Source organism: Myxocyprinus asiaticus, chromosome 8 (genome assembly GCF_019703515.2).
Source record: "Myxocyprinus asiaticus isolate MX2 ecotype Aquarium Trade chromosome 8, UBuf_Myxa_2, whole genome shotgun sequence".
Lineage (NCBI taxonomy): Eukaryota > Metazoa > Chordata > Actinopteri > Cypriniformes > Catostomidae > Myxocyprinus > Myxocyprinus asiaticus.
In genome coordinates this window covers 2,243,843-2,271,334 of record NC_059351.1, presented here as the reverse complement: position 1 = coordinate 2,271,334, position 27,492 = coordinate 2,243,843, and the positions used below count along the sequence as shown (strand labels likewise).

Genomic DNA, 27,492 nt, shown 5'->3' with positions numbered 1-27,492 from the left:
ATAATTGTAATAAGAGAGTGGATCTAAGCACTGATCACTATTGCCCACCATACAATTTCTCCTTGAGTTAATATTGCAGTATTGACAGTCATATTTCCAATTTAATAGAAAAATCACACATCCCTTAAATTTGACAAACTTCTAGAGACTGTTGTGTCCCAGGAGATCAACAGTTACAGAAATACTCAAACCAGCCCATCTGGCACCAACAATCATGCCACGCTCCAAATCACTGAGATCACATTTTTCCCCATTCTGATGGTTGATGTGAACATTAACTGAAGCTCCTGACCCGTATCTGCATGATTTAATGCACTGCACTGCTGCCACATAATTGGCTGATTAGATATGGATGATTTTTGGTGCCAGATGGGTTGGTTTGAGTATTTCTGCGATTTTCACACAAAACAGTCTCTAGAATTTACTCCGAATGGTGCCAAAAACAAAAAACATCCAGTGAGCGGCAGTTCTGTGGACGGAAACGTCTTGTTGATGAGAGAGGTCAACAGAGAATGTCCAGACTGATTTGAACTGACAAAGTCTACGGTAACTCAGATAACCACTCTGTACAATTGTGGTGAGAAGAATATAATCTCTGAATGCTATTCTGAGATGCGGGTTGGCGCTGTTTTGGCGGCACGAGAGGGACCTACACAATATTAGGCAGGTGGTTTTAATGTTGTGGCTGATCAGTGTATATATACGTATATATGCAGTTATATTCTGCAGTTATGGTGTAAGAATATGGTGTAACTAACCATGGCACCCATTGATGACTCATTGGGCTTAGTGGGATTTGAAATTCATGCCCAACAGTCCACAAGAGGGAGCTAGTTTTTCTTATAACAGCTTCTTTAGAGTTGCTGAACATTTAGTGCTTTTGTCTATACTTTAGAAAGAAGTAATCATGTACATGTAAAACAGAATGTTTCATGCTGTCTTGAACTCAATATGATGAATCTGACATAAGGGAGAATGCCTTAGTACACAAGCACGTCTTTGATTTATCACTGTCCCTCAGTTAAAGCCCATGTGTCAGCAGACCTTGACTATTTGTGCTGGAAATGGTCTTCAAACACTACACATTTCTGGCAACCTTGGCCTGACCTGCTAAAGTCTAAAAAGTGACAATCCCACGAAATCCATTTCTGATGGAAAATCCATATGTCACAAACAACTTTACACAGCACAAAGAGATTCTTTGCACATGCAATCATTTAACTCACAGCCACAGACTTACTAGAAATCAGTGATCATTGAAGGATCAAACTCAAAATCCTGTCAACTGTTTGACATTGACAAAAAACCGAAGAATTTGATCATGATAAATAACCATTTAACCATCTTTAACCACTTACAAACAACACAAAGCCATGTTGGATAAAACAGATTTATTTATCAGCATGTTACATATAAACAGGACATCAGAGCTGTGTAGCCTCAGATGCCTCAAGACACTTTCTGGATAACAACTGTACAGAGGCTATTAACTACAATAATGATTGTTAGGTTACACCAACAACAGGACAAACATCACAGAAATCCAATGATTCTGCTAGTGCAGAACACAGCGTTAACCAACAGAGATGCATGTTGGGTGATTCACGAGATGGCATCAAGAGATCATGCACTCTAGAATGGTCCTGATTTGAACCGGGTCAGTTCTGCCTTTGGTTTCTCTCTGAATCTCGCCCATCAATTTGTTGAGAACTTTCTTATTACCCCCTTTGATAATCTGAACCTGCAACAACAAAATTCATTTAACAAATCAAACCTCAGCAGCCAGCTAGTAAATTAAATCAAGTATGAGAGTTAGCTGGCAGTTAACAGTCTTGTAAAAATGTTCAGAGTGACTATGTGCGCCCCAATACTCTGGTAAAGCCAGACAAAGCTACGACAGTGGATACTGCCACCACTACGGGGCAGTGGTGGCTCAGCGGTTAAGGCTCTGGGTTACTGATCAGAAGGTCGGGGGTTCAAGCCCCAGTACCGCCAAGATGCCACTGTTGGGCCCTTGAGCAAGGCCCTTGACCCTATCTGCTCCAGGGGCGCCGTATCATGGCTGACCCTGCACTCTGACCCCAGCCTAGCTGGGATATGTGAAAAAGAAGAATTTCACTGTATATGTGCAAATGTATAATGTGTGATAAATAAAGAAGATTATGATTATGATTATTACTGCAAAGAGTACTGCATGTGTTCTGACAATATTACAATGGGTGCAAATAGCTTGTTTCAACAGAAAGGTTCTTGAACTGGTTTATTTAGGTAATATTTGTACAAGATCCTTCGCTTTGCGTCGTGAACCTCATCAACTTGTTGGGCTTTATGAAAGGGATAATGTTCAGTCAGCCGGTTGTTTTCGCTAAATAAACTCAACATGGTGATCAGAAACTGATCGGGTTTTTTTGTGATAACAACCGGCTGACTGAACATTATCCCTTACATATATATATATATATATATTTTTTTTTTTTCTTTCTTGATTTTCTCCCCTTTTCTCCTCAATTTGTAAAGCCCGATTCCCAATGCGCTCTAAGTCCTCATGGTGGCGTAGTGACTCGCCTCAATCCGGGTGGCGGAGGACGAATCTCAGTTGCCTCCGCGTACAGACCATCTTATCACGTGGCTTGTTGAGCGCGTTACCGCGGAGACGTAGCACGTGTGGAGGCTTCACGCTATTCTCCGCTGCATCCACGCACAACTCACCACGCGCCCCACCGAGAGCGAGAACCACATTATGGCGACCACGAGGAAGTTACCCCATGTGACTCTACCCTCCCTAGCAACCGGGCCAATTTGGTTGCTTAGGAGACCTGGCCGGAGTCACTTGGCACGCCCTGGATTCCAACTCACGACTCCAGGGGTGATAGTCAGCGTCAATACTTGCTGAGCTACCCAGGCCCCCATCCTTTACATATATTAAACTTGTCATTGCCGCATTTCTTTGGAAATTTTAGAGGAAGCTGTGCTTCCCGTGTAGTTTTTAAGCAGTCGGCACTACTAGAGAGCATGTTTGAAAGTCTCTGTTTCAGTGGAGGAAAACATTGTTAGATGAGAGGTACAAATATACAAAAATCAATGTGTTTTCAACTTAGAAACAATATGGCCAGCCATTGTTTATTTTTGCTCTGCCAACAAAAATAGTTCCAAAAGAAAGTCAAAAAGACTGCCAAAGGCAGTATCAATGGTTAAATGTTGGCAAGCAACACACAGCTGTCAGCTGAACACAGACAGGTGGAGAAATACAGAGTAAAGCACCCCAGTGCTGTTATGTGAAACATCTGAATTTTTGTAACACCGCTTGCCCAATCAAATTATTCGGACAAACTGTTGTATAAGAATGGTTAAATTTGATGCCGTGTGTTTAAGGAAGGACTAATGTCTGGACTCACCTCCTCAGGATGACTGTCAACCACTCTCCGACAGATCCTCTGTAGTTCCTCCCTGTCATTTATCAGCCCCAAATCCTGCTCCTTCACTATCTGAGCTGCTGTCTTCTCTGGAGCCTTCCACATCTCCTGGAAAACCTGCGGTCAGAATGGACACGCACATACAAAATATCTCAATATGGCTCAAACATCTGACAATTACGCCTTTTGTATACTTTTTTTTAAATAGATAAAACAATGTTTTTGGGTAAATGTGCAGTACAAAATTGAGGACTGAGGTTTTCTTCCGTTTCACCTGCTTGGCAGCTGAAGATGAGATGTGACCAGATTCCACAAGATTGATCAGCTCAGCAAGAGCAGATGGAGAGATGGGACTGAGAAAGAGAGGGAGCGGTTGAAGAAAGACAGGCAGAGAATAGTAATAGAGAACAGATTATAGTCAGAGAGACAGAGGGAGAGAGAATAATTAAAGCTGCAATAACAAATTGCCATTATTGATTAAGTAAATAAACAATCAGTGTTCAAAACAATGTCCTCACCATACCCAGATTCACTTTGGTAAGCGTATAAAATGAGTTGAATTTTGAGACGTTGGGTCAGATTTAGCACGAAATCGCTGGCTTATGTCATTCATCCTTACATCATGTCCGTAACATAGAAATGAAGAACCAGCTGTCACGTGTTCAGGCTGGAGAAACCACGCTGTTCAGTTCAGTCAGTCACTGTCATGCAGTTCAGCACAGCATCGTTGCAGTCTGGATGGATTTTTATCTTTTATCCGTTTGGCGAAGTTGTTTACGTGCTATAATGCTTGGAAATGTTTTCTGGTAGGGTTGTTGAAGCTTATATCGCTTGTCATGCTTTTATGAATCAAACATAACTCGTGTGTTTACCGACTGCGATGTATCTACATTATCCAGTGAAGTTACTGTAACATGTTTATTAATATATATATATATATATATATATATATATATATATATATATGACTTCTGAAATTGACTTCTTGTAATTGTTATATTGCATATTTAAGCATATTATTTTCATGTTTAATAAAGTATATTTTATATTGTGTGCATTGCATAATCATACTTGTGGTGAGCAGGGTGGAGCCGAGCGGCGTCTGGGCAGAGCGAGGCCGGGAAGATAAGTGGCGAATGACTTCCACCTGTGCGCCACATCGCGTTCCAGCAAGGGGAGGCGGGAGTATTTAAGGAGAAGAGATGGTGGCAGACGGGAGAGAGATGTACGAAGCTTGTCCGCATGTCTGAATGTCTTTATGATTTGACGCAGCTGGCTGAAAAGCAGTGCATGTTTTTGTTTCTTTATACACTGAAAAGTGTTATTAAATGTCTACGTGTTTGTCAAGCTAGTCCCAGCTTCCTCCTTTCCCATCCTTAAGTGTTATACTGGTGCCGAAACCAGGGAAGGAGGAAGGACGCGCCGTCAAGGAGTCCTCGCCGCAGACTGAGGATCGCGATGCCGAGGGAGTGCTCGATCCGGTGGTGCTCTAACACTGCATCAACCGGTAACCGTAAGGGATGGCTGAGGGGTCCAGTGCCATCGCCCTGCGTCGCAGACGGAAGCACGACAGCGAGCTGAGGGCCAATCGACGGCATGTTCGGAGCCGGCGAGCCCCTCTCTCTCTCCTCTTTCTCTCTCTCTTTTGTTATTCCTGCCCCCTCCATTCCCTTTCTCTTCTATTTCGCCCTGTTTGCACAGGTCAGATCCGGAGACCGGTGTGACCCGTCGATGCTCCATCCCTAGAAATGGGGGTAGGTCACAAGTTGGAGAAATCCCTGACTTGAGTTCGGCGATGGGGGTATGTGGTGAGCAGGCCGGGAAGATAAGTGGCGAATGACTTCCACCTGCGCACCATACCGGCCTCACGTTCCAACGAGGGGAGGCGGGAGTATTTAAGGAGAAGAGACAGCGGCAGACAGGAGAGAGATGTATGAAGCTTGTCCGCGTGTCTGAATGTCTTTATGATTTGACGCAGCTGGCTGAAAAGCAGTGCATGTTTTTGTTTCTTTATACACTGAAAAGTGTTATTAAATGTCTACGTGTTTGTCAAGCTAGTCCCAGCTTCCTCCTTTCCCATCCTTAAGTGTTACAATACTACTGCAGTATTACGGTTTTACTTGCATTATCAACTGATGCTGTACATGATCATATAAAAATAATAAAGTCTCCAAATGAACTCGTATCAGCCATATCACGAGTTTCACCTCTTAAATTATTGAAAAGTTTAGTACAACACAATACAAACAGTAATAGTAGATAAAACACTATTAATTTGCATATTAAATTACACTGGTATCTGATGGTGGTTGAGGGGAGTCCCCTGTTCTCTCTGTAAAAGCACTTTCAAATCATGAGATTCATCCACGCAGAAGAGCAATGCCTAAACACGACTGACGTAAAGTGTTCTTCCGCAAATTGCTTGCAATTTTAAGTTTCAAACAGAGATGTCACTAGAGAGCACAAAGTTCCATAGTGCAGCTTTAAGAATAAGAAAGAATAATTAAGAGAGAAAGAATTAGAGGCTATCAGGGCATCAGGACCCAGGAGAGCTCATTACTGGATGGTTTCAACAGGGCTTCTTTTTGAGTGCTCAAGCTGTTTGGCCTCACAATATTAGTGAAATGTAGAAAACAAGAGGTGATCACTGAGGCAGTCTCTGATCACTGAGCTGGAGGAGTCCCAGAAAAACACTCCCATACATACATCCCCAGGCATGGAGTGAACACAACCTCCATTATTTATTAGTTACTGACTGGAAACAATGTTGATGAGAAGGAATGAAATAAACGGACTGGAAATAAGCCCCTGGCACATACACACACACACACACACACACACATGCATGCACGCACTCATGAACAGACTTTCCCTTTTCATTTTGGACCTGTTTGTTTATTCAAATTCGGTTCCTAATATATGGGATGCATCACAGCTACTGAATATTATTTTTAGTGCTGGCTCACCTCTGTGACACTTTCAGACTCTGCAGGTTCAGATTTCCCATCAGCTCATTCATCACCCAGCCAATCACCTTCCTCGGTTCTGTGTTCGCCATCTGAACAACACTCTCAAAGTACTCCATAAGCCCATCCTCATTCTGAAACAGAGCAGTTATTATACAGTCAAAAGTCTATGAACTTCATATGAAACATTTATAAAGAAAAGTATTGAGAAAAAAAGAAAAGACATTTTAGGGATGTGTTAGGATGGCTGTTGTCCAACCGACTAGCCGATTAATGACATGTGAGTTTATCTTTTTTAGCTATAACATTTGTTACCAGGCGTGCTTTAAAGGGGATGAATTTAAAATGCAACTTTTTTGAAAGGGTTTTAACAAGGCTGATGATGGAACAGTGACTGTTTTTTTCCCCTTTTACTTATTTCCTATTGTAATCAAACAATTGAGCAGGCATATGCAGTGGGGGAGGCTCTGGGGGCTCAAACCCCTGCCCCTTTGATGAGGTGCCCCTCCTAAGAAGACTCACTGACCCTTTGCTGAGGTGGCAACCGACTCGGTACGACAGAGAAAGTACCGTCCGCACCCATACCCCTTCCCCCCGTCAACTGACAAATTGGAAGCAAATGCCCCTCAACTAGATTTGGATAGTGCAGGATGAGACGTCAATATTTTGTTTCACAGAAGACAGTGACTACATTTTAAATGTGTACAGGTTTATTTTCAACTTTTAAAAGGGGTCATGACATGCTTTTTTTCATTATTTTAATATGTTCCTTGAGGTTTACTTATAATATTAGTAAAGGTTTTTTTACACAGAAAACAGTCATATATTTGTAAAACATTTTCCACCCTCATTCTAAGCCTCTGTCAGAAACACTCGGTTTTGGTGCTGCTTCTCCTTTAAGACTTGACAGTAAACGCCCATTGTTCTGATTGGCTCTCTGCTCTTGACTGACCGGTCATCTCACTGCTCACCACTACTGGGCGGGGCTACAGAAGTTATAAGGCAAAGTAGGCGTTGATGTGTTGTTGTGGAGGCGGTCAGATGCAAATGTCTTCCACAGTGTGACATCATAATGTGGAGGAAGTAGAGAACGAGTCATTTTGGCAGCTTTCAAGCCTTCAACAAATGCTCTTTATATAGTGACAAGGAAGTTTTGAGTTCTGAAACTTACAGTGTGCTTTTATAGTACAATGACCTCTTATATGTTAAAAGATCAAGGGAAATTGTATTCCTCATGTCATGAGTGCACTAACATATAAAAGGCTTCAGTGCTAACAGATGGACTAAAACGTCACCTCCTTCAACAATAAAAGACAATTACTGTTTTACTTCAAATCTAATCTGATCCGTAGTTCTCAGTTTTTTGTGTAGCCTATGATAGTTCTGTGTAAAAAAAAAAAAGGTTATTATGTAGTCTATTTATTTGTTGAATATCTGTCTGTTATGCTATTGAAGTGCTACACTTAGACCAGGTTTACACCTGGTATTAAGATGCGTTTTTGGTGATTCGATCACATGTGGTTAGCACTAAATACAGGCGTAAATGGGGTCTAAAACGTTTTGTAAACGAATCACAAAAATCACATACGAATGTGGTCAAAAACGCATGTGAACGCATTACATACTGTATGAGTTGTAAACGCTAATCCGTCCTGTATGCGTCCTGGCAGCAGCAAAGCGCCACCCCTCACCTGTCAATCAATCGCTGCACTAAAACAAGAGTTTAAACATTGCCTGTTACGAGTGTCTTAAAAGGAAATAAGGAAAATGTATAAAAGCAGATACAAACACAAACACAAGAACTTCACGGATCTTCTTCAGTGTGTCTGAAATCAACATGGACACTTATGAGAAGCACAAACATCTGTAGCTCAGGTTAATACAGGTAATCCCCTAAAATAACAGGCAATTCTGCTCAATGCTTTTGTGCTTGGATTAAACTTCAGATACATCTGGGAGAAATAGCACCCTGTTTATTTTGCACTCTCTTTGCCTTTTCTGATTTTGTTGCGGTTATTTATCATGCAGTAACACACTGACACAGTGATTGATGTGTGAAACAGAGACCCTCCCCTCGAAATCCGATCACAAGTGGTCACTGGAGACACATTTGAGCGACCAAGTGTAAACAGCGATGTGTCTCACCTGACCACGTGATTGGATCACCCGAGACGCATCTTAATACCAGGTGGAAATGGGGTCTTAGTGTCCATAAAGGAAATGAATCTGACCGGTGTCATGTGGACATGACCCTAAACCAAAGTTAATTTTAAAAATATATTTTTCACATCCCCATGATATTCACTCAAAACAGAGATGACCTTCTGAGCGTAGGACAAAAGCCTTCACACTTACTACAGTCCCTACTGGACAAAGTTGGAAATGCACCAGAAGTAATCATCCTAAAAGTCTGAAAGTGTCTGATAGGAAATCTGTGCCATAAAACAGGTTGATAAAGTATGCAGAGCTTGCACATGGGCCCTCTCACCACCAGAGAGAAGCTATGCTCTCGTAAGATTCCGTATTTCTCCACAAGCCTTGCCCTCCTCACAGATGGTAGCTCTGGCAATTGAGCCTGCAGCCTGTCAATCATCACCGCCTGGGTGGGGTCAATGCCTCCAGGCACTGAGGCATCACTCTCATAAACAAACAGAGGGGGCAAGTTGGGCTCTGGCATGAACCTGAGAAAGAGAGAGAGAGAATAAGAGCTTGTATGTTCATGCAACACAGGTGTAGGGGTGACTCAAGCAAGGTCATGTGCGGAAATCTATCAGGTGCAGATGTAAGCCAGCAATTGCTATGTTCAGACAGCGTCAGAGTTATCTCATGGTCTAATCTCAAGCCCTCGATGTCTCTTTTACTCTGTCCGAAATCACTCACTCATTCACTCATCCTCTTTTCCCAGTGGAGTGAATGCCACATACAGTATAGTGCATCTTTGTCTATCCAAAGAGCAGTAGAAGTTATAACATTAACTGAATAGACTTAAACACGTTTGCCTATACTGTAGCTAATGGCGAATTTATTTTTAAAGTAAAGGGACAGTTCACCCTAACATGAAATTCTCTCATCATTTACTCACCCTCATGCCATCCCAGATGTGCATGACTTTCTTTCTTCTGCAGAACACAAATAAAGATTTTCAGAAGAATATTTCAGCTCTGTAGGTCCATACAATGCACGAGGGTGAGTAAATGATGAGAGAATTTTCATTTTTGGGTGAACTGTCCCTTTAAATTAATGGAAGACTTTTCAAAAACCTGAAAGACTAGTACCAGCATGGAATAAAGATTGCTGAAGAAAACTGTTTTTTGTTGTTGTTGGCAAAAGAGCATGAAGTATATACTGATGTACTGTACATATTCAATGTACATTGGTTTCACATTATAAAGCAGAGTGGATTATAGATATAAAAGAGTGAACTATAGGGAATGAAAGAATTTGGAGAACACTATATAATGGCCAACACTGCATACAAGTGTAATGTACTACATAGGGAATCGGGGCTGATTTCGAACACAGCTTCTGTCACACGTTAGATCACACCCTCCTCGTATACCTTTTCAACCTGAACCACCCACACACACATACATGCATTTATCACCCTGCTTGTCCACTCCTCCCGTCCTCCCTCTTGCTTTATGTGGATCACCAGGCAGCCACATTATTAAAATGCTGCTGATTCATCTTCTGTCCATCTACAGCAGCACTCATGCAGTCCTGTCTTCCTGTCCTCCACCTGTTTTCTTTCTCCATCACACTCTCTCTCCCTCTATAACCCCATATTCACTTTCATCCATCTGCCTGTCTGTCCAGAAACTAAGTATTTTCATTGGCATTCCTTTCGTCTGTTTATCCTTTTATCTTGTGCTTTCCATCTTCCCTCTGCTCCAGTGTTCTCTCTTCATGTTATTCTGCATCTTTTCTCTCTGAAGCTCCCCACAGGAAAGAGCAGATTTCACTCAACTGCAGGGTTCAGCAGGGCAATATACTCACCTGTAGTCCTGTAAGCCTTCCTTGTCCCTCATCGGAATAGTGTTACTGGAGAGAGAAAGAAAGAAATCATTACCAAAATAAAGAGTTGCAAGCAAAGCATGTTGTAATAAGGGCTTAATTGCATGATATGTCGATTAAATAATAATCGCATATATCAATGTTGGTGGAAAAAAGTCAACAAATGAAGATAATTGGAAGATACTACATAACTGTAACAGACGAGTAAATCATTAATTAGGCATTACAAAAAGCATCTTTAAAAGTCAATATTATTTATTTAAAAATCATTGAGCATAAGCCTCTTTATGGCCAACAAACAACAACAACCGCTCAACTCACCACACACTCCACTGAGAACGAACCACATTATAGCGACCACGAGGAGTTTACCCCATGTGACTCTACCCTCCCTAGCAACCGGGCCAATTTGGTTGCTTAAGAGACCTGACTGGAGTCACTCAGCACGCCCTGGGATTCGAACTGGCGAACTCCAGGGGTGGTAGCCAGCGTCTTTACCACTGAGCTACCCAGGCCCCCCATGCAATATTTCTAAGATGATAAAAACAGGTCTTAGTTACATAATTTCAGACTTAAAATTCTAATCACAATCTAGAATGACACCAAGGTTCTTCACCTCTGTCTTTGACTGCAAAGCCAGTCACCTAGTGCAGTTTAAATTCTTTCCCTCTCATGTTATGAACCAACAATAAGTATCTCTGTTTTTATGTTCATTTAAATGCAAAAAGTTTGAGTTCATCCATAATAGGATGTTGGACAAACATTCAGACAATCTCTTTAATGCTTGAGTGTCCTTTATATATCAGAGATATATAACTGACTGTCATCAGCATAGAAATGGTAGTTTACCTCATGTTCATTAATTATGTTACCCAACGGCAGCATATACAATGAAAATAAAAGTGGTCCAAGGACTGACCCTTGTGGAACACCATATAGCATGTCATGTTTTGTAGAGGTACAGTCACCTAATTTTTCAAAAAATAAATAAATAAAAAAAAAAGGCTTCCAATAATGTATGATCTGATCCAATTTTAGACTGTGCCTGAGAGGCCTATGAGTCAGAGTACTGTGATCTACAGTGTTGAAGGCTGCACTTAGATGCAAAAGGACTGATGCATTCCTCTTATCAGTATTCAGTCTAAGATCATTCACCACTTTTAACAATGCTGTTTCAGTGCAATGACTGTTTCTGAAACTCAACTGATACACTGCCATTTTGGAACAGTCAACATGTAGACCTGTTTGAATGTAATTCAATGGAGGAGATGCCTCAGGACGCTGTGTAAGCTGCTTTTGTATAGAAACAGTTCATAGTATAATAAATTGACTGCCTGGATGCTAAACTTCTATGTATTTGCTTTGACGATATATTCATTTATAGAGATCTTTACTTGGAGTGTGCTACAAAAAAATGCTGTTTTAGAAGAAATGTTTTAGGAATTTAGCAACAAGTAAGATTTAGTCACAGTACTAACTACTGTAACTATTGAAAGTGTTTCCAGATCTATGGTTGTACTTGTCATAAATCAAAAGACTGGCTAACTTAATGTAAATTATGAATACTGCAATGTGATCTGTGTAACACAGGCTCATTTAAAGGTAATATAGAGGTAGATACAAATTATAGTCTCTAAATTGCAATGCAATTATTTATTATCTCAGTTTAATTAATAATTTCGTTTAATAGCCCAGGTTATGGCTTATAATATATATAGATATAACTTACTTTGTGGATGATTGGTGCTATATGATTTAATAACAAATATTACATTTGAATTAACAAATATATAATGGATGTTTTTGGAGCTAGGCTCATTTATGGTTATGACCTAACCATCCTGTTGCATTTAGGATCATTAGTCCCACCGCTTTTATTAGAAGCTACAATAATATCTGATGTTTATGGCAAATAAAACCTTGTGAAAATTGGCTGGAAAAGACTCCAGGCTGTTGCAGACCGCATCTATCAATTCGCTTTCATGTGTTTATGTGCCGATGTATCAAGGTCTATAACGGCTGCTAATGTGTGACATACCTATGGCCATACCACCCAGCCCTACCCTGGGTTATCAATGAAACCTGTATGGAATCTGTACACTATGTAAAACACAGACCGTACCCAGATTTGCTGTCAAAAGCCCGGGTCTCGTTAAGAACCGTCCCACCGCTCTGTAGAACCTCCATCTGTCTCTGGATCTCATAGTCTGTAAAACACATACCAAGAGAAAACCAATCAGACTATAACCAAAACCTTCTGCAAGCTAAAGTCCATAAAGTACATCTGAAATAGCTGAAAGTATAGAATGATTAAATCAAACCATGTAATTGGAGTAGGGTCAGTGGGGGACATATACTCACCTATGGCCTTGGCTAAGTGCCTCACACTGTTGATGTTTTTTACCTCTGTCCTCACTCCCAGAGGCTCTCTAGGTCGATGAACGGACACATTGGCATCAACTCTAAGCTGACCCTCTGTGAGAACAGTGTGTAAGCGAGAGATAGAGAGAGAAAACTGAGATGAGCATCACTCCAAACAGTCATTACAATTCAACCATCCACAGCTCTCACTATCCTGCTCAACAAACAGTGCATACATTTGAATATGAATGATTTATTTGCATGAAATACTGTATTCTGATGTGCACTGTGCACTGCTGAAAAGTCTGCACTAGATAAACAATTTGCTGTATTTTGCTTCAGAGGTTTTTGATTAAACAAGAGCTCTTGAATTTTTCAGAGAATTGCTTGATTGCACTTTCAAACCAGATAAGGAACAGGCCAGATAGTTCCTCATTTAAATTTCTGTCTCCAACAAAGACGTTAACTTTTGTTCTTGAAATGCTATATACAGTACTTAAGGTGTGTAATTCAAACTATGACTCACTCATTGTCACATTCAAGCAACAAATAGCTATGGAAATGATAACACTGGATCTCAGTTTTCTGTATCATTCCCAGTGTTCGTCAACGGATCATAAACAGGAGTAAAGAAGAAAACAATAGCTGCTTTCCGATTCTCTCAACCTGGTCTCATAGTGAAAACGTGACCTTTCTATATACCTTTTTGCAAAACTTGGTATACGTGTCTCCAGGTGCAATTCTCTGCAGTTTCCAGGTGAAATGAACACTAGAGGCGCTACAACAACTGTGTTTTATTCACGTTCACTCAAATCGTGACTTTTAATGGCTGATTATGACTTTATAAATACTTATCTTTCTCTCTATTACTCAGACCCTGCTATTTTATGATACTGACACACTTTTTTGAAAAACGATACATGCTTGTATTACAGACCCACCTACATAGATACACTTACTCCAATATGATTATCTTGTGCAGTAGCTTTACTGATAGAGCATCGGACTTAACGTCGAAGGACTGCGGTTCAAGTCCAGCCATGAGCTCAAGCTGACACGTGACATTACAGAGTCATAGAAGCGGCACGAAATGATGTGGTTGGTTCAGAAAATGTGATTTTTCATTTTGCTTCTGCATTTTAAATCACTAATGGTTAGGTTTAGGCATTGATAAGGTAAGGATGTCTTTTTTAAGTCTCATTTATATTTTAAAACACTAATGGTTAGGTTCAGGCAAAGGTTTTACATTAGGGAGGTATGTTTTAAAAACGTCCATCTAAAATTCACCTTAAAACCTCGTCTGAATACAACACCATTTTACTTGCTTTTGGCGCCCCCAGCTGGACATTTCACTCGAAACCTGCAGCCAAACGTGTTATACAGCACGTAAATTCCTACGCAGTGTTCACTGCTGCCTACACACTAAGCAAAGGACTTTTTTGAAGCTCAATGCACTTGATGAAATTCATTCATTTGAAATGTCCTGCAACTTCATCAGATGCAGACAAAACTTGAGTGGCACAGATTTCGGTTATGACGACAAAATAATCTAGTGTAAACAAATGTACTATGAATTACCATACTTTTGGTATTTGTTTATATTAACTGATAACGAATTGCACCCCCTGATAGTGTTGTTTATTTACACATGCTGTCTTTATTATTTTCACACCCAATTTACTAAAGGAACAGCACAACCTTAATTGCACCAGGCTATAGTGCTGAGTTTTGGGAATGAAGGCACAATCTATAATAAGTCTAATTTAAACAGAAAGGAGGCGTGTTTGTACTGAAAAGAAAAACAACTTCATTTAAATACTATTCATGCACCATATATATGTGTGTGTGTGTGTGTGTGTGTGTGTGTGTGTGTGTATACTGTATACATACATCCATGTGTAGTTACATAAAATATGGGCTACATGCACTGGGTCTGAGAAACTCATTATTGTAATAAATATGATATATACTGTATATACAGTATCTATATATATTGTATATATATTAAAGATGAAGTGTATAATTATTTTCAGTGTTAAAACTCCCAAACACTGGCTTGGTGGCCCTATTGAAAAATTGCTCCGTTCTTTCATAATCCCGACCAGCCTGACACAGCAACATTGGCTCAACCAATGGTATGAGATTGGGATTGGGCTATCTGTTTTTCAAGCAATGGCAGGCGGGGGGAGTGTTTGGGAAATCTATTTGAACACAATCATTGTTTATGTATTTCTGTGTGGTGCTAAGAAATGTCACACTACATCTTTAAAAGTTGTGATAAATGTAGGCTGTAGGGATTTGTTTTTAGTCACCAGCCATGTTGGCCTGGCAGGTGCCCAGAGCCTGCAGGATGAGCTGAAGCTCTCTGACGGCAGCCGCTGCCTCTTCTCCACAACACATATCTGGCTCCATCACCAGCTCCATCAGACCTACACCTACAGAGAGAAACATATCAGAAACTGCCCACAGCTGTACAGTCGTCTGGTTTCTGGATAAGATTGATGAATCTATGGCACCTGCTCTGTTGAGATCTATGAGAGTCTGGCTCCTTTCGTCGTCATGGAGACTCTTTCCGCTGTCTTGCTCTAGCTGGATCTGTTTAATTCTCACACTCTTGGTTACCACTTGGTTCCTTCTGCGACCTTCAAAGTGACTATAGACCAGTGCGCCATTCACTGCTATGGGCAGCCTCTGCTGAGTGATCTGATAGCCTGCCTGAAAACGAACACACACACACACACACACACACACACACACACACACAAACAAACAAACACACACACTTTCAAAGCAGAGCACTTGTATCTGTTGCTATGGCAACCACATGACCAAAAGCCACTAGAAATGTATCATGGTTATTGGCATGAAAAAGAGTAAAAGAAAAAAAAGCAATTAACTACTACCATCTGTGTGTTGTACCTGACCAACACTGGCAAAAAAACAAACATTTAGTAGGGCTGCAACGGTACACGTATCCCTGCCGAACTGAATGGATACATGGCCTTCGGTACGGTACACACTGTCACACGAATGATTACATACAGTATCTTAGTTTGCGTGAAACCAATATTAAAACAAAATATAACGAACAACATAAACTGCATAGAACTAAAATGAAAAAAGATTGCGGAGCAACACGGGACCGCACGGAACCAAAACTTAAAAACAGAGCGCCACACGGTACACTAGAAACTGCAGATCAGATAAATACATGTGAAGTTTATACTTGCTAGCTCACTGTTTTTCCAACTGTGATGGAACGAAACAAAATATAAATATGTCGGACTTAAATAAGCTAGAGATTGAAGACCCACCGCCGTCTCTAAAATCTGTTGTTTGGGAGCATGATGGTTTCACAGTAAACTACAGTAATACTGGGCAACGAGTACTGAACAGGACAAAGGCTGTGTGTCGGCTCTGTTTCTCGGAAGTCAGGTAAGTCTCAGGAAGCACGTCTAACATGATGACTCATTTGCGGCGGCATCATCCACATGTGTCTCTTGAGCTTATGGGAAAGAAATAATAAACAGCCTGTGCAAGTTAGTCTCACCACAGCGTTCAAGCAGCCTCTTGCTGCAAGCTCAGACAGGGTTAAAGTTAGTTAGTTAATTAGTTTACACCATGCCAGCTTCCATGACTATTTTCATTGTGTAAAACAAGTAAAAATATGTTAAAAGGTAGAGTAACTATAAACCTATATATGGTTTTTTAAATTTATTTTCAATAAGAACTCTAAAACTGACTCAGGGTTGACTTTGTTAAAAATCTCTTCATAAGTGTTTGCCAAGTAAACTAAACTCCTAAAAGAAATAAAACTGGCACTCTGTAGATTCTGACATGCGGTGCACAATGGTGGATCTTCATCTGATATTAAAAACATATGTGTGAGTCTGGAATGTCCTATTCGGCAGAGGATGTAAATGATCTGATCCCAGTGATTACTGAAATTAAAGATACGTCTTTTGCCCACTATAGGGTTGATTTCATGCAATTTGTTTGTAATGAATTGATCCCATTCTGTTTGCCATTTGTTGATGATGTATGAGATTATAGTAGGTTTCAGATCTGAGGGTGGTTTGGAGCATTTTTTAAGATCTGTAGAAAGTGCTTCTTTAGCAGCAGAGTCTGCTTGTTCATTGCCAAGGATTCCACAGTGGCCAGGATTGGATGATATGCCGGATTTTCTTTGTTGGTCTTTCCTTTTGTTGAGTATTGCAGGGATAATCTGAGACGTCTGTTCTCTAGAGAAAGTTCATTAGCTTCTACATATACGTAAACATTGCCAAGAATTCCACAGTGGCCAGGTACCCAGCAAAAGTAAATATTCAAATTCAGTGCCTCCAGAGTTGACAATTTAGTTAAAATATTTACAAGGGGTGGATGGTCATTTTTGAGTGATGCAAGCACTTGAAGACAGGATTTTAAATCTGTTAATATTAAGACATTTCTCTGTTGTATGGTCTTGATGTGATCCAGAGCTTGAATAATAGCATTGGCCTCTGCTGTAAAAACTGAGCTCTGATTGGGGATTCTTATTCTGCTTTTTTTATTTTATTTTCTCCCCTTTTCTCCCCAATTTGGAATTCCCAATGCGCTCTAAGTCCTCATGGTGGCATAGTGACTCGCCTCAATCCGGGTGGTGGAGGATGAATCTCAGTTGCCTCTGCGTCCGAGACCGTCAATCCACGCATCTTATCACGTGGCTTGTTGAGTGCGTTACCGCGGAGACGTAGTGCGTGTGGAGGCTTCACGCTATTCTCCGCGGCAACCACGCACAACTCACCACACGCCCCACCGAGAGCGAGAACCACATTATAGCAACCACGAGGAGGTTACCCCATGTGACTCTACCCTCCCTAGCAACTGGGCCAATTTGGTTGCTTAGGAGACCTGGCTGGAGTCACTCAGAACGCCCTGGATTCGAACTTGCGACTCCAGGTGTGGTAGTCAGAATCAATACTCGCTGAGCTACCCAGGCCCCGCATTTTGACATCTTTGATTGCTTTCATCTTTGCATTCCCATCTTGCAATACTTTTGATTGTAAACATCCTGCTTCCTGTCAAATAGTGACATTCTTGTTAATTATTTGGTTTTCTGTTTGTAAGTTCTGATTGGTTTGGCAATGGGTTGATGCAGTTTCATTCTGATTTCCTGCATTCTTTGATCTCGGAGGAGGTACGCCTTTACTGTTACTGACAGTTTGTGGTTTATCCTTTTGCAGCCTGGACAAATCTGTCTGGCAATCCACTGAACGAAAAGTTTTTTTTGACCACACAGGCAAAAGTTTTATTTACAATGAAAGAGGGTGCCATAGAGACCAATTTGCATGCTTCATTATAGCTGATTTTCTTTGCACATCTTATTTTCTGGATTTCAAGCATTCTTTTGATGTAGCCATATGTTCTCCTGCACAACTGCAGCATTTGGGTGGCTTCTGACAGCTTTCTTTATCATGATCCTCCTCTCCACAATTGCAGCAGACATGCTTATTTATACAGTTGTTTGATCCATGTCCACACTTTTGACAGTTAAAGCATCTGGATTTGGTATGAGAACACTCATATACCTGATTGTGATTCTTTCTACTCAACCCTTTGCTGTAGTTGAGTGTTGGATGTGGAGAAGTCTTTATATCAAGTCCAGTCAGCAAATTGGCATAAAGACGTTTCTCTTAAATAAGACTTCTTACAACATTCCACCAGAATCTGGCCAGATCGCAGTTTCTTCTCCTCCTTAACAGTACCAGCTATTCTTGTAATGCCCTTGTGATTGGCATATCTGATGATGCAGATTCAGTAATTATAAATTTTGGACTAATTTCATTGTTAGATGTAGAAGCACATTGATTCTCAGAAGTGCAGTTCATGTCCAAGTCTAAAAGTCGTTTTTTGGTTGTGTGTTTGGTAGCCATGTTTAGCATATTATGCTTCATCATCTCTACACCCTACCCACCTTGGGGTCCAACATGAGGATTCATAGAGCCACAGAAATCCTGCAGATTAGGATCTCTTCCTCCATCGACATTGGTCGCAACTCATGGCAAACAATTCGCCCTCTTTTGTCATATTTTACGAGTATCAGGGAGATGCTAGGACTTTAACTACTCAGGGTCCTTACGGAGAGGTAGACAGTGATGGTATAAGAAGATGAATAAAACTCAAGTACAGTGACCCTAGTATGGGAGGCTCAAGGGTTATTCACTCTTGCCCAAAGAGTAGCACTACGGAGGGAAGGAGCGTGCCACTGTTCCTTTCACGAGCTACCACAAAGGTGGGTCCCGTGCCATACCCGGAGACAGTGCTAAAGCGATAACAAACGCCACAGGAGTATTTACATTGCTGCAGATATGTGACCGTGCTCAGTTGTCGAGAACATGGGATTTAAGCATCTGCTTAACGTGTTTGAGTCCCGTTATAAACTTAAAAATTGAGTGATAAGTACAAGTGGTGAGTTGAATGGCAGAAGACACAGACATCTGCACTGCTAATGTCTTAATTTTGTTACAATTATTATAATTGCACTTGTTTATACTTTTATTATTATTTATGTGTTATTTTGTGTACCGTTGCAGCCCTAATATTTATATTTGAGTACTAGAAAAATTAAATTAACATGGAAGAATGACAGATTTTTCAGACATCATTTAGTCAAAGATTCCCTCCTCCATTTCAGTCCCAGAGCTTTCCAGCTTTCCACTGTGTGTTTGGCAACATACTCTAACAAGTTTTTGTTTTTTTAACATTTTGATGCCAAGGACCCCCAAATATGATGATCCCCTTGTGAGGGACCACCTGTGTGAGAAAAATAGTAAACATGATATTATAAAGGCATGTTTGCAAAATAAAATAACTTGCTTTTATAGTACCATAATTGTACTAAAGCTAAATTAATTATTAAAATGTTATGTGCAAAATATACACTTTATTTATTTATTAATTTGACAGTGTCTTTTTTCTATTTTAGTAATGAAATATATTTAAAACCGAAGAGAAACATTTTCGATTTAATTCAAATTTAGTTGTATAGCACTTTTCACAATAAAATTGTTTCGAAGCAGCATTAAAGAGAATAGTGAACCCCTATTTCTTACAAATAAGAAATGTTTTTTTTTTTTTTTCATAATATATAAAATTATATGCAGATTTGTTTTTATTTCTTCTGGTTTTAAACTATGGCTGTCAATCGTGATTAGTGGCATGGTTTTAGAATGAAATGTTAATAATTTCAAATAATGTCAATTTGTTTTTACTTCTTACTATTTTACTTTCATTTTTATTATTTTTTGCATCTTTTTTTTTTTTTCATGGACCACCTTGCACCCCCTTGTGGCCCACCTGGGTGTCCTTATTATATGTGCATTATTTCAAATTCCTGAGTCTCATTCTTGAAGTCTTCAGAAGAGCGATATCATAGTATCTGTCATTCGATTCGCTGCTGTAACGAAAATCAACCTGCCAAGGGAATCTAGCCAATGAAGGATTGTTGAAAAGACTCAATAGAGCCCAACAGTCAGGTTCAAGAAGATGAAATGCCCATTCATTTTCTCCACACAGGATTTTTATTTTTTTATTTTTTTATTAGAATTAAATGTTATATTGTTCTGATTCATCTCAGAACTGGTCGGTTTCACTAAAAGGCTTAGAACTCTCCTTACTGAAGAATTTTTTGAAATGCCTTTGGAGAAAATGAAAGGGAAAAATGATTCTGGAACCAAGGCCGCTGAAGAAGTGGATGCATCACTGTTGCTCTCTATTGTGCGTATAGAGAAATAATGAGAGTTCAACTGTGCTAATGGAGGATATGCCATTGAGCAATGCAACACAGTGTCCTTTTTTTAATCAAATGCTCTCTGGACAGAAGTTACAAGAGGTGCACTTAAAATGCATGCCTGGTGGGGAACAATGCCACTTGTTTGGTAGACTTCACTCTTTTTATGCCTTTACATATAAATGATCAAATCTGATCAATATAGAAACACTGGGGGAAAAAATCCACTTGTATGTGGGCTCACATACCACACACAAACCCTTTTCATAGCATGGACCAAAGCTGGACTATTATCAGATTTCAAGAGATGACGCTGTTATTTATCTCCATAATGTGCAGCCATACTGTTCCCTGTCTGTTCAGCATGGCTTGTCATACCTTCTTCATTAAAGCTCAGAGAAAGACAGAGTGATGCACTGGATGTATGCGCGTGTCTCTTTAACAAACGATGGATCCATAAAGCAGGTAATCAAAAATAACAACCACATGCAGATGGAGGTGCAAGAAAGATGATCTTGTACATCACATTCATGTCATCAGCACTTCTATGCTTTGGCATTAGAAGATAAAAATAAAACAACATACTGACAAAATTTACAAGCACCCAAATGTGCTCAGCTAAGAAAACTCACGGGCATGTCAGCATAAAAGTAATGCTTCCTGTCAAATAGTGACATTCTGTTGATGGTACAGTTGAGAGCGAGGCCTGTCATTACTGCAGCCTCCACACATCTTCTGTTCAGGACCTTAGTGATGAAACAAAAGACATACAGTACATGCATACATACATACATCCAACAGCATTTAGAAATGCACAGAAATGATGGATAATAAAAATGTACCTTAAGATTATTTTCAGAAGGTAAGAAGCAGAACTTGTTTGGAATTGGGAGTTTTAGATCACAGTATAGATTGTATTTGTTATTTCTGATATTAATTGAATTCATTTACTCACTGGCAGTGTTCCTGGTAATGAGGCATCAAAATGTGAGACAAGTGAGTTTGGTGGAGCCAAGAAACTAACATGAGAACCAGAGAAGAGCTTTGATCTGGAGTGAATCTGAGCATGGATTTCCAGACCAACAACACCAACCATCTGAGGAAGGCTTGAAAACACCATCAAGAGATGAAGATCAGAACTTGTAATACTCTGAGGTGACTTAAAGTAACATTTAAAGTAACTAAAATATACATTTGAAAGATCAGTGAGTCAAGTATGTTCAAATAAACACTACATGGTCAAAAGTTAGTGGATATCTGAACATCAAGATTCATATGTGTTTGCTGAACATTTAATTTAAAAACCATGGGGATTAATGCCACTCTTTGCACGAATAACATCTTCTACTCTTCTGGAAAGGCTTTCCACTTGTTGTTGGAATATACGTAGCTGCATGGATTTACTCCCATTCAGCCACAAGAGCATCAGTGAGGTCTATCAGACACTGATGTTGGGCAATAGAGCTGTTCAGTTTGTAGTCCACAAACCCAGAAGAAAATTTGTCATGGGTTCCCTCTGGATTTTCCTATGGGGTTTTTCAACTTATGAGTCATATAATATCTGTAATATACACTATATTGCCAAAAGTATTCGCTCATCTGCCTTTAGACGCATATGCACTTAAGTGACATCCCATTCTTAATCCATAGGGTTTAATATGATGTCGGCCCACCCTTTGCAGCTATAACAGCTTCAACTCTTCTGGGAAGGCTTTCCACAAGGTTTAGGAGTGTGTTTATGGGAATTTTTGACCATTCTTCCAGAAGCGCATTTGTGAGGTCAGACACTGATGTTGGACGAGAAGGCCTGACTCGCAGTCTTCGCTCTAATTCATCCCAAAGGTGCTCTATCGGGTTGAGGTCAGGACTCTGTGCAGGCCAGTCAAGTTCTTCCACACCAGACTCGCTCATCCATGTCTTTATGGACCTTGCTTTGTGCACTGGTGCGCAGTCATGTTGGAACAGGAAGGGGCCATCCCCAAACTGTTCCCACAAAGTTGGGAGCATGGAATTGTCCAAAATCTCTTGGTATGCTGAAGCATTCAGAGTTCCTTTCACTGGAACTAAGGGGCCAAGCCCAGCTCCTGAAAAACAACCCCACACCATAATCCCCCCTCCACCAAACTTCACAGTTGGCACAATGCAGTCAGACAAGTACCGTTCTCCTGGCAACCGCCAAACCCAGACTCGTCCATCAGATTGCCAGATGGAGAAGTATGATTCGTCACTCCAGAGAACGCGTCTCCACTGCTCTAGAGTCCAGTGGCGGCGTGCTTTACACCACTGCATCCGATGCTTTGCATTGCACTTGGTGATGTATGGCTTGGATGCAGCTGCTCGGCCATGGAAACCCATTCCATGAAGCTCTCTACGCACTGTTCTTGAGCTAATCTGAAGGCCACATGAACTTTGGAGGTCGGTAGCGATTGACTCTGCGCACTATGCGCCTCAGCATCCGCTGACCCCGCTCTGTCATTTTACGTGGCCTACCACTTCATGGCTGAGTTGCTGTCATTCCCAATCGCTTCCACTTTGTTATAATACCACTGACAGTTGACTGTGGAATATTTAGTAGCGAGGAAATTTCATGACTGGACTTGTTGCACAGGTGGCGTCCTATCACAGTACCACGCTGGAATTCACTGAGCTCCTGAAAGCGGCCCATTCTTTCACAAATGTTTGTAGAAGCAATCTGCATGCCTAGGTGCTTCATTTTATACACCTGTGGCCATGGAAGTGATTGGAACACCTGAATTCAATTATTTGGATGGGTGAGCGAATACTTTTGGCAATATAGTGTACATTACTTGACGATACATGGGTGTTTTGTTCTACAACATATATTACACACTTCCATACCTCAAACGTGAATTTTGAAGCTGTATTGAATTGCATACTTTTTTTTTTTTTTTAAATCACATGGCGGCTTCAAAATTCATGTTTGAGATATGGAAGTGTGTAATATATGTTGTAGAACAAAACGCCCATGTATCGTCAAGTAATGTATATTACAGATATTATATTACTCATAAGTTGAAAAACCCCATTATAAAACCCCATAGGAAAATCCAGAGGGAACCCATGGCGAATTAAGACTTCTGGGTTCACCTACAAATTGACGTCACAGCTGAAAAGCTCTATAGACCCTGGCTCGCATTCTGCATCCAATTCATCCGTAAGGTATTCTGTGGGGTTCAGGTCTGGGCTTTGTGCAGGCTAGTCAAGTACTTTCTCACCAAAGTCAGTACATTATTTCTTTATGGACCTCACTTTGTGCACAGGGGCATTATCATGCTGGGACAGAAAAGGGCCCTCCCCAAACTACTACCATGAAGTTTAAAGCATATATACATACATACATTTTATATAAATAAATGCATAATATCTCATTAGTAAATGTACATTAAAATAGTTTTTATTTTCATTTATATATATATATATATATATATATATATATATATATATATATAATGCATAATAAATGCATAACTCATTAATAAATGTACATTATAATAGTTTTTATATTCATTATATATATACATATATAAATAACTCAATAAATGTACATTGCAATTGTTTTTATTTTCATTTATATATATGTATATATATATATATATATATATATATATATATATAAATAAATGTATAATAACTCATTAATAAATGTACATTACAATTGTTTTTATTTTCATTATATATATATATATATATATATATATATATATATATATATATATATATATACATATATAAATAACTCAAATGTACATTACAATTGTTTTTATTTTCATTCTATATATATATATATATATATATATATATATATATAAATAAATGTATAATAACTCATTAATAAATGTACATTACAATTGTTTTTATTTTCATTATATATATATATATATATATATATATATATATATATATATATATATATGTATATATACACTATATATGAAAATATAATCAATGTTTATAACAATTTTTTATAAAACTATTTTAATGTACATTTATTAATGCGTTATTACGCATTCAACATTTTATAAATGTATTGTCTGGTTAATGTTATTAATAAAGGTTGTTTTTATTTTATCTAGTATACTATTTAAATGTTCATATAATCTGTTTTAGTACATTTTAGCAGATACTTTTAAAATAAAAAGACCAGTTCATCATGGCATTAACTGTTTGGGCACATCTGAAGTCAAGGTCAGCAGTCTTTCCTCAATCCGCAAAATTAGAGTTTAAACTCTACAGTTTATCAACACAAGCTCCATAAATGAATCCGATTCAAACAGAGAAAGACCATACTGCAAAATCGCATTTTGACATGATGATGTGAGAATGTTTGTGTCTCCAGACCTAGAGAACGTCTTCACAAGGTACCAAGGTAACGTTTTGGGGCATTTGTGATGCTTACCTTTTAGTCTGTACTTTGGGCTGTAGTTGATTTTTAGATCCGGACGTCCATATTCTCCTTATAATGAGATTACAAGTATCAACATGACATAAAGTTTGTGATTTAATGGCATAGTTCCTCATTTTAAAGAGCATGTTGCTGTATCCTGACGAGGAAGCGGCCATGCTTGTGTTTTGAATATCGGCAGCTGGAACATGTAGTTTTATAAGGCCGTCGGTTACACGGAGGTCATATTAAAGGACGGAACCGGAAAAACACCATCTCCCACAATGCCAGTTGCGCAGCAGCAAGACTTCCGGCGATTTCTTATGACGTCTTTCACAAACCGCGCTGTTGGCGGGAGATTCACGCGTGGTTCTACTCGTGACTGATATTAACGTGCTCCGTTATTTTCAAGGATCGGCTTTCTTGCTCGTCTGAATTACAATGGCAATGCAGCAAAACGGGCCTTCTCGTATCAACGGAGTCGCATCCAATGTGTTCGAACACAACGGCGAAACTGGCATTGATCACTCAGCACATGTGAATGGAGAAATCCAGCATAAAGAGGCCGAACGCTTCAACTTCAGCGCCGAGCCCTCTCTCGAAGACATCCGCCGCATGCAGGCGGAATTCACGGACGAGAGGAACTGGAACCAGTTCCACCAGCCGCGGAACCTACTGCTGGCGCTGGTCGGGGAGGTCGGCGAGGTGTCGGAGCTGTTCCAGTGGCGCGGGGAGGTGGCGGAGGGTCTGCCGGACTGGACCGAGCCGGAGCGGGAGCACCTGGCTCAGGAGCTCAGCGACGTATTGATTTATCTGGTGGAACTGGCCGAGAAATGCCACGTGGATTTACCCCAAGCCGTCCTGCGCAAAATGGCCCTCAACAGACTCAAGTACCCGGCCAGCAAAGTGCACGGATCAGCCAAGAAATACACGGAATACAAGGACTGATGCGGTTGATTTCACTGCTTTTGCCAGACAGGCAAAGACTAGTGTTAGAACTGAATACAAGTTCACTTTATGTTCACTTCTTGATGTGTTTAGTTCCTTGTAAGAGTTTTAAAATACCGAATAAGCACACTGTGCTCTTTAAGTTGCTGATTTTATTCATTTTAAACTAAAGTGAATGGCACTACCCTGGTCAAGAGGTTTTTCATTGAGCTTTAGTTATCCCATTGTAACCTGTTTGCACGTGTACTACATTAGCAGCCTAAATGTGTGCCTTTGTGTGTGTGTGGATAAGCTCCACCAGACAGTACTCGGTGTCAAGTATAGTGTTGAACAGCACACATGACCTATATGTGCCTTTTTCTGACATTATTTTACAGTGTATAGTTCTGACACTTGTCTTCATGTAAAAAACTATATCCACTAGGTTGCAGAACATGTAGAAAGAGTTTAGTAGGTAATGGCTTTGTGGTCTAGTAATAAAAACAACCTGTTTTGGGAGGAAATCTTTATAGCAGAGAATGTAGACTTTTGTGTAACATTCATGCAGTCACATTTAAACCTTGCAAAGTGCTCCTACTGCTTAATGCAGCTAAAAATAACTCAATTGGTTGAAGGTTGAAAATATAAATTGAGTACCGAGTTATCAAATAATCTTCCTTTTACATTAAAAGCTCTAAACAACAATTTGGTTTGTGTTCAAGTTTCATTGCTCCCATTATTGTACTTTTGCTGACTTTGGACTGCATTAAAAAGCCGTATGTCATCATTAGTTTCGATTGTCTTTCTTTATGAAACTTCAGACACTGCAGAAGAGGAGAGGGTATGATTGTGAAAGTGCATGTTTTAAAAACAAGGCTGTTATCTTTTACACTCCACTCCATGTGCTCTGATTTGTCAGAATGTGGGCAGTGTCCCTGACGAGATTACAAATAGTTTTCTTTTAGACTTGCAGTGAGTACAGTGTTTACTTTCAAATCAATGCCAGACATGTTTTCTTAAAACTATAATGCATAAAGAACAGGCCTCCAAATAAGTAAGAAACCATTTAAAACCTAAAAAGCTTATGGGGATTGCAATGTAGGTTACTTGCTTACTGAATCTGACAGCACTGGTCAGGAAAAGAAACAAAGTCCAATTAGAAACTCATCTACATTTGTTGCAATTTAGAACTGCACTTTCACACTACTGCCTGTCATCGATAGAGCCTCAGAATAGTGTATGATCAGTAAAAACAGCACAAAGAATTGGCCACTGGTTATTAATTTTTTTAAACCAAAGTCTCTTTTTGTTTGTTTTTTCTCCCCAATTTGGAATGCCCAATTCCCAATGCGCTCTAAGTCCTCGTGGTGGCGTAGCGACTTGCTTTAATCCGGGTGGCGGAGGATGAATCTCAGTTGCGTTTGAGACCGTCAATCCACGCATCTTATCACGTGGCTTGTTGAGCGCGTTACCGCGGAGATGTAGTGCGTGTGGAGACTGCATGCTATTCTCCACGGCATCCACGCACAACTCACCATGCGCCCCACCGAGAGCGAGAACCACATTATAGCGACCACGAGGAGGTTACCCCATGTGACTCTACCCTCCCTAGCAACCGGGCCAATTTGGTTGCATAGGAGA

The 27,492-nt window shown here is 40.0% G+C and overlaps 2 protein-coding genes across 2 annotated transcripts; one reads left to right on the top strand and one right to left on the bottom strand.

Moving 5' to 3' along the window:
• Positions 1-1,381: 1,381 nt before the first annotated feature.
• On the bottom strand, positions 1,382-25,138 carry gatb (glutamyl-tRNA(Gln) amidotransferase, subunit B). Its single transcript, XM_051705040.1, has 13 exons — positions 24,940-25,138; positions 21,478-21,628; positions 21,155-21,268; positions 15,271-15,469; positions 15,067-15,189; positions 12,755-12,868; positions 12,516-12,600; positions 10,376-10,420; positions 8,868-9,060; positions 6,380-6,513; positions 3,688-3,766; positions 3,396-3,530; positions 1,382-1,741 (listed from the first exon to the last, which is right to left on the bottom strand). The coding sequence occupies exons 1-13, from the start codon at positions 25,101-25,103 to the stop codon at positions 1,616-1,618; spliced, it is 1,662 nt and encodes a 553-aa protein (XP_051561000.1). The 5' UTR covers positions 25,104-25,138; the 3' UTR covers positions 1,382-1,615.
• Positions 25,139-25,242: 104 nt separating this feature from the next.
• On the top strand, positions 25,243-26,638 carry dctpp1 (dCTP pyrophosphatase 1). Its single transcript, XM_051705098.1, has one exon. The coding sequence runs from the start codon at positions 25,366-25,368 to the stop codon at positions 25,870-25,872; it is 507 nt and encodes a 168-aa protein (XP_051561058.1). The 5' UTR covers positions 25,243-25,365; the 3' UTR covers positions 25,873-26,638.
• Positions 26,639-27,492: the final 854 nt, after the last annotated feature.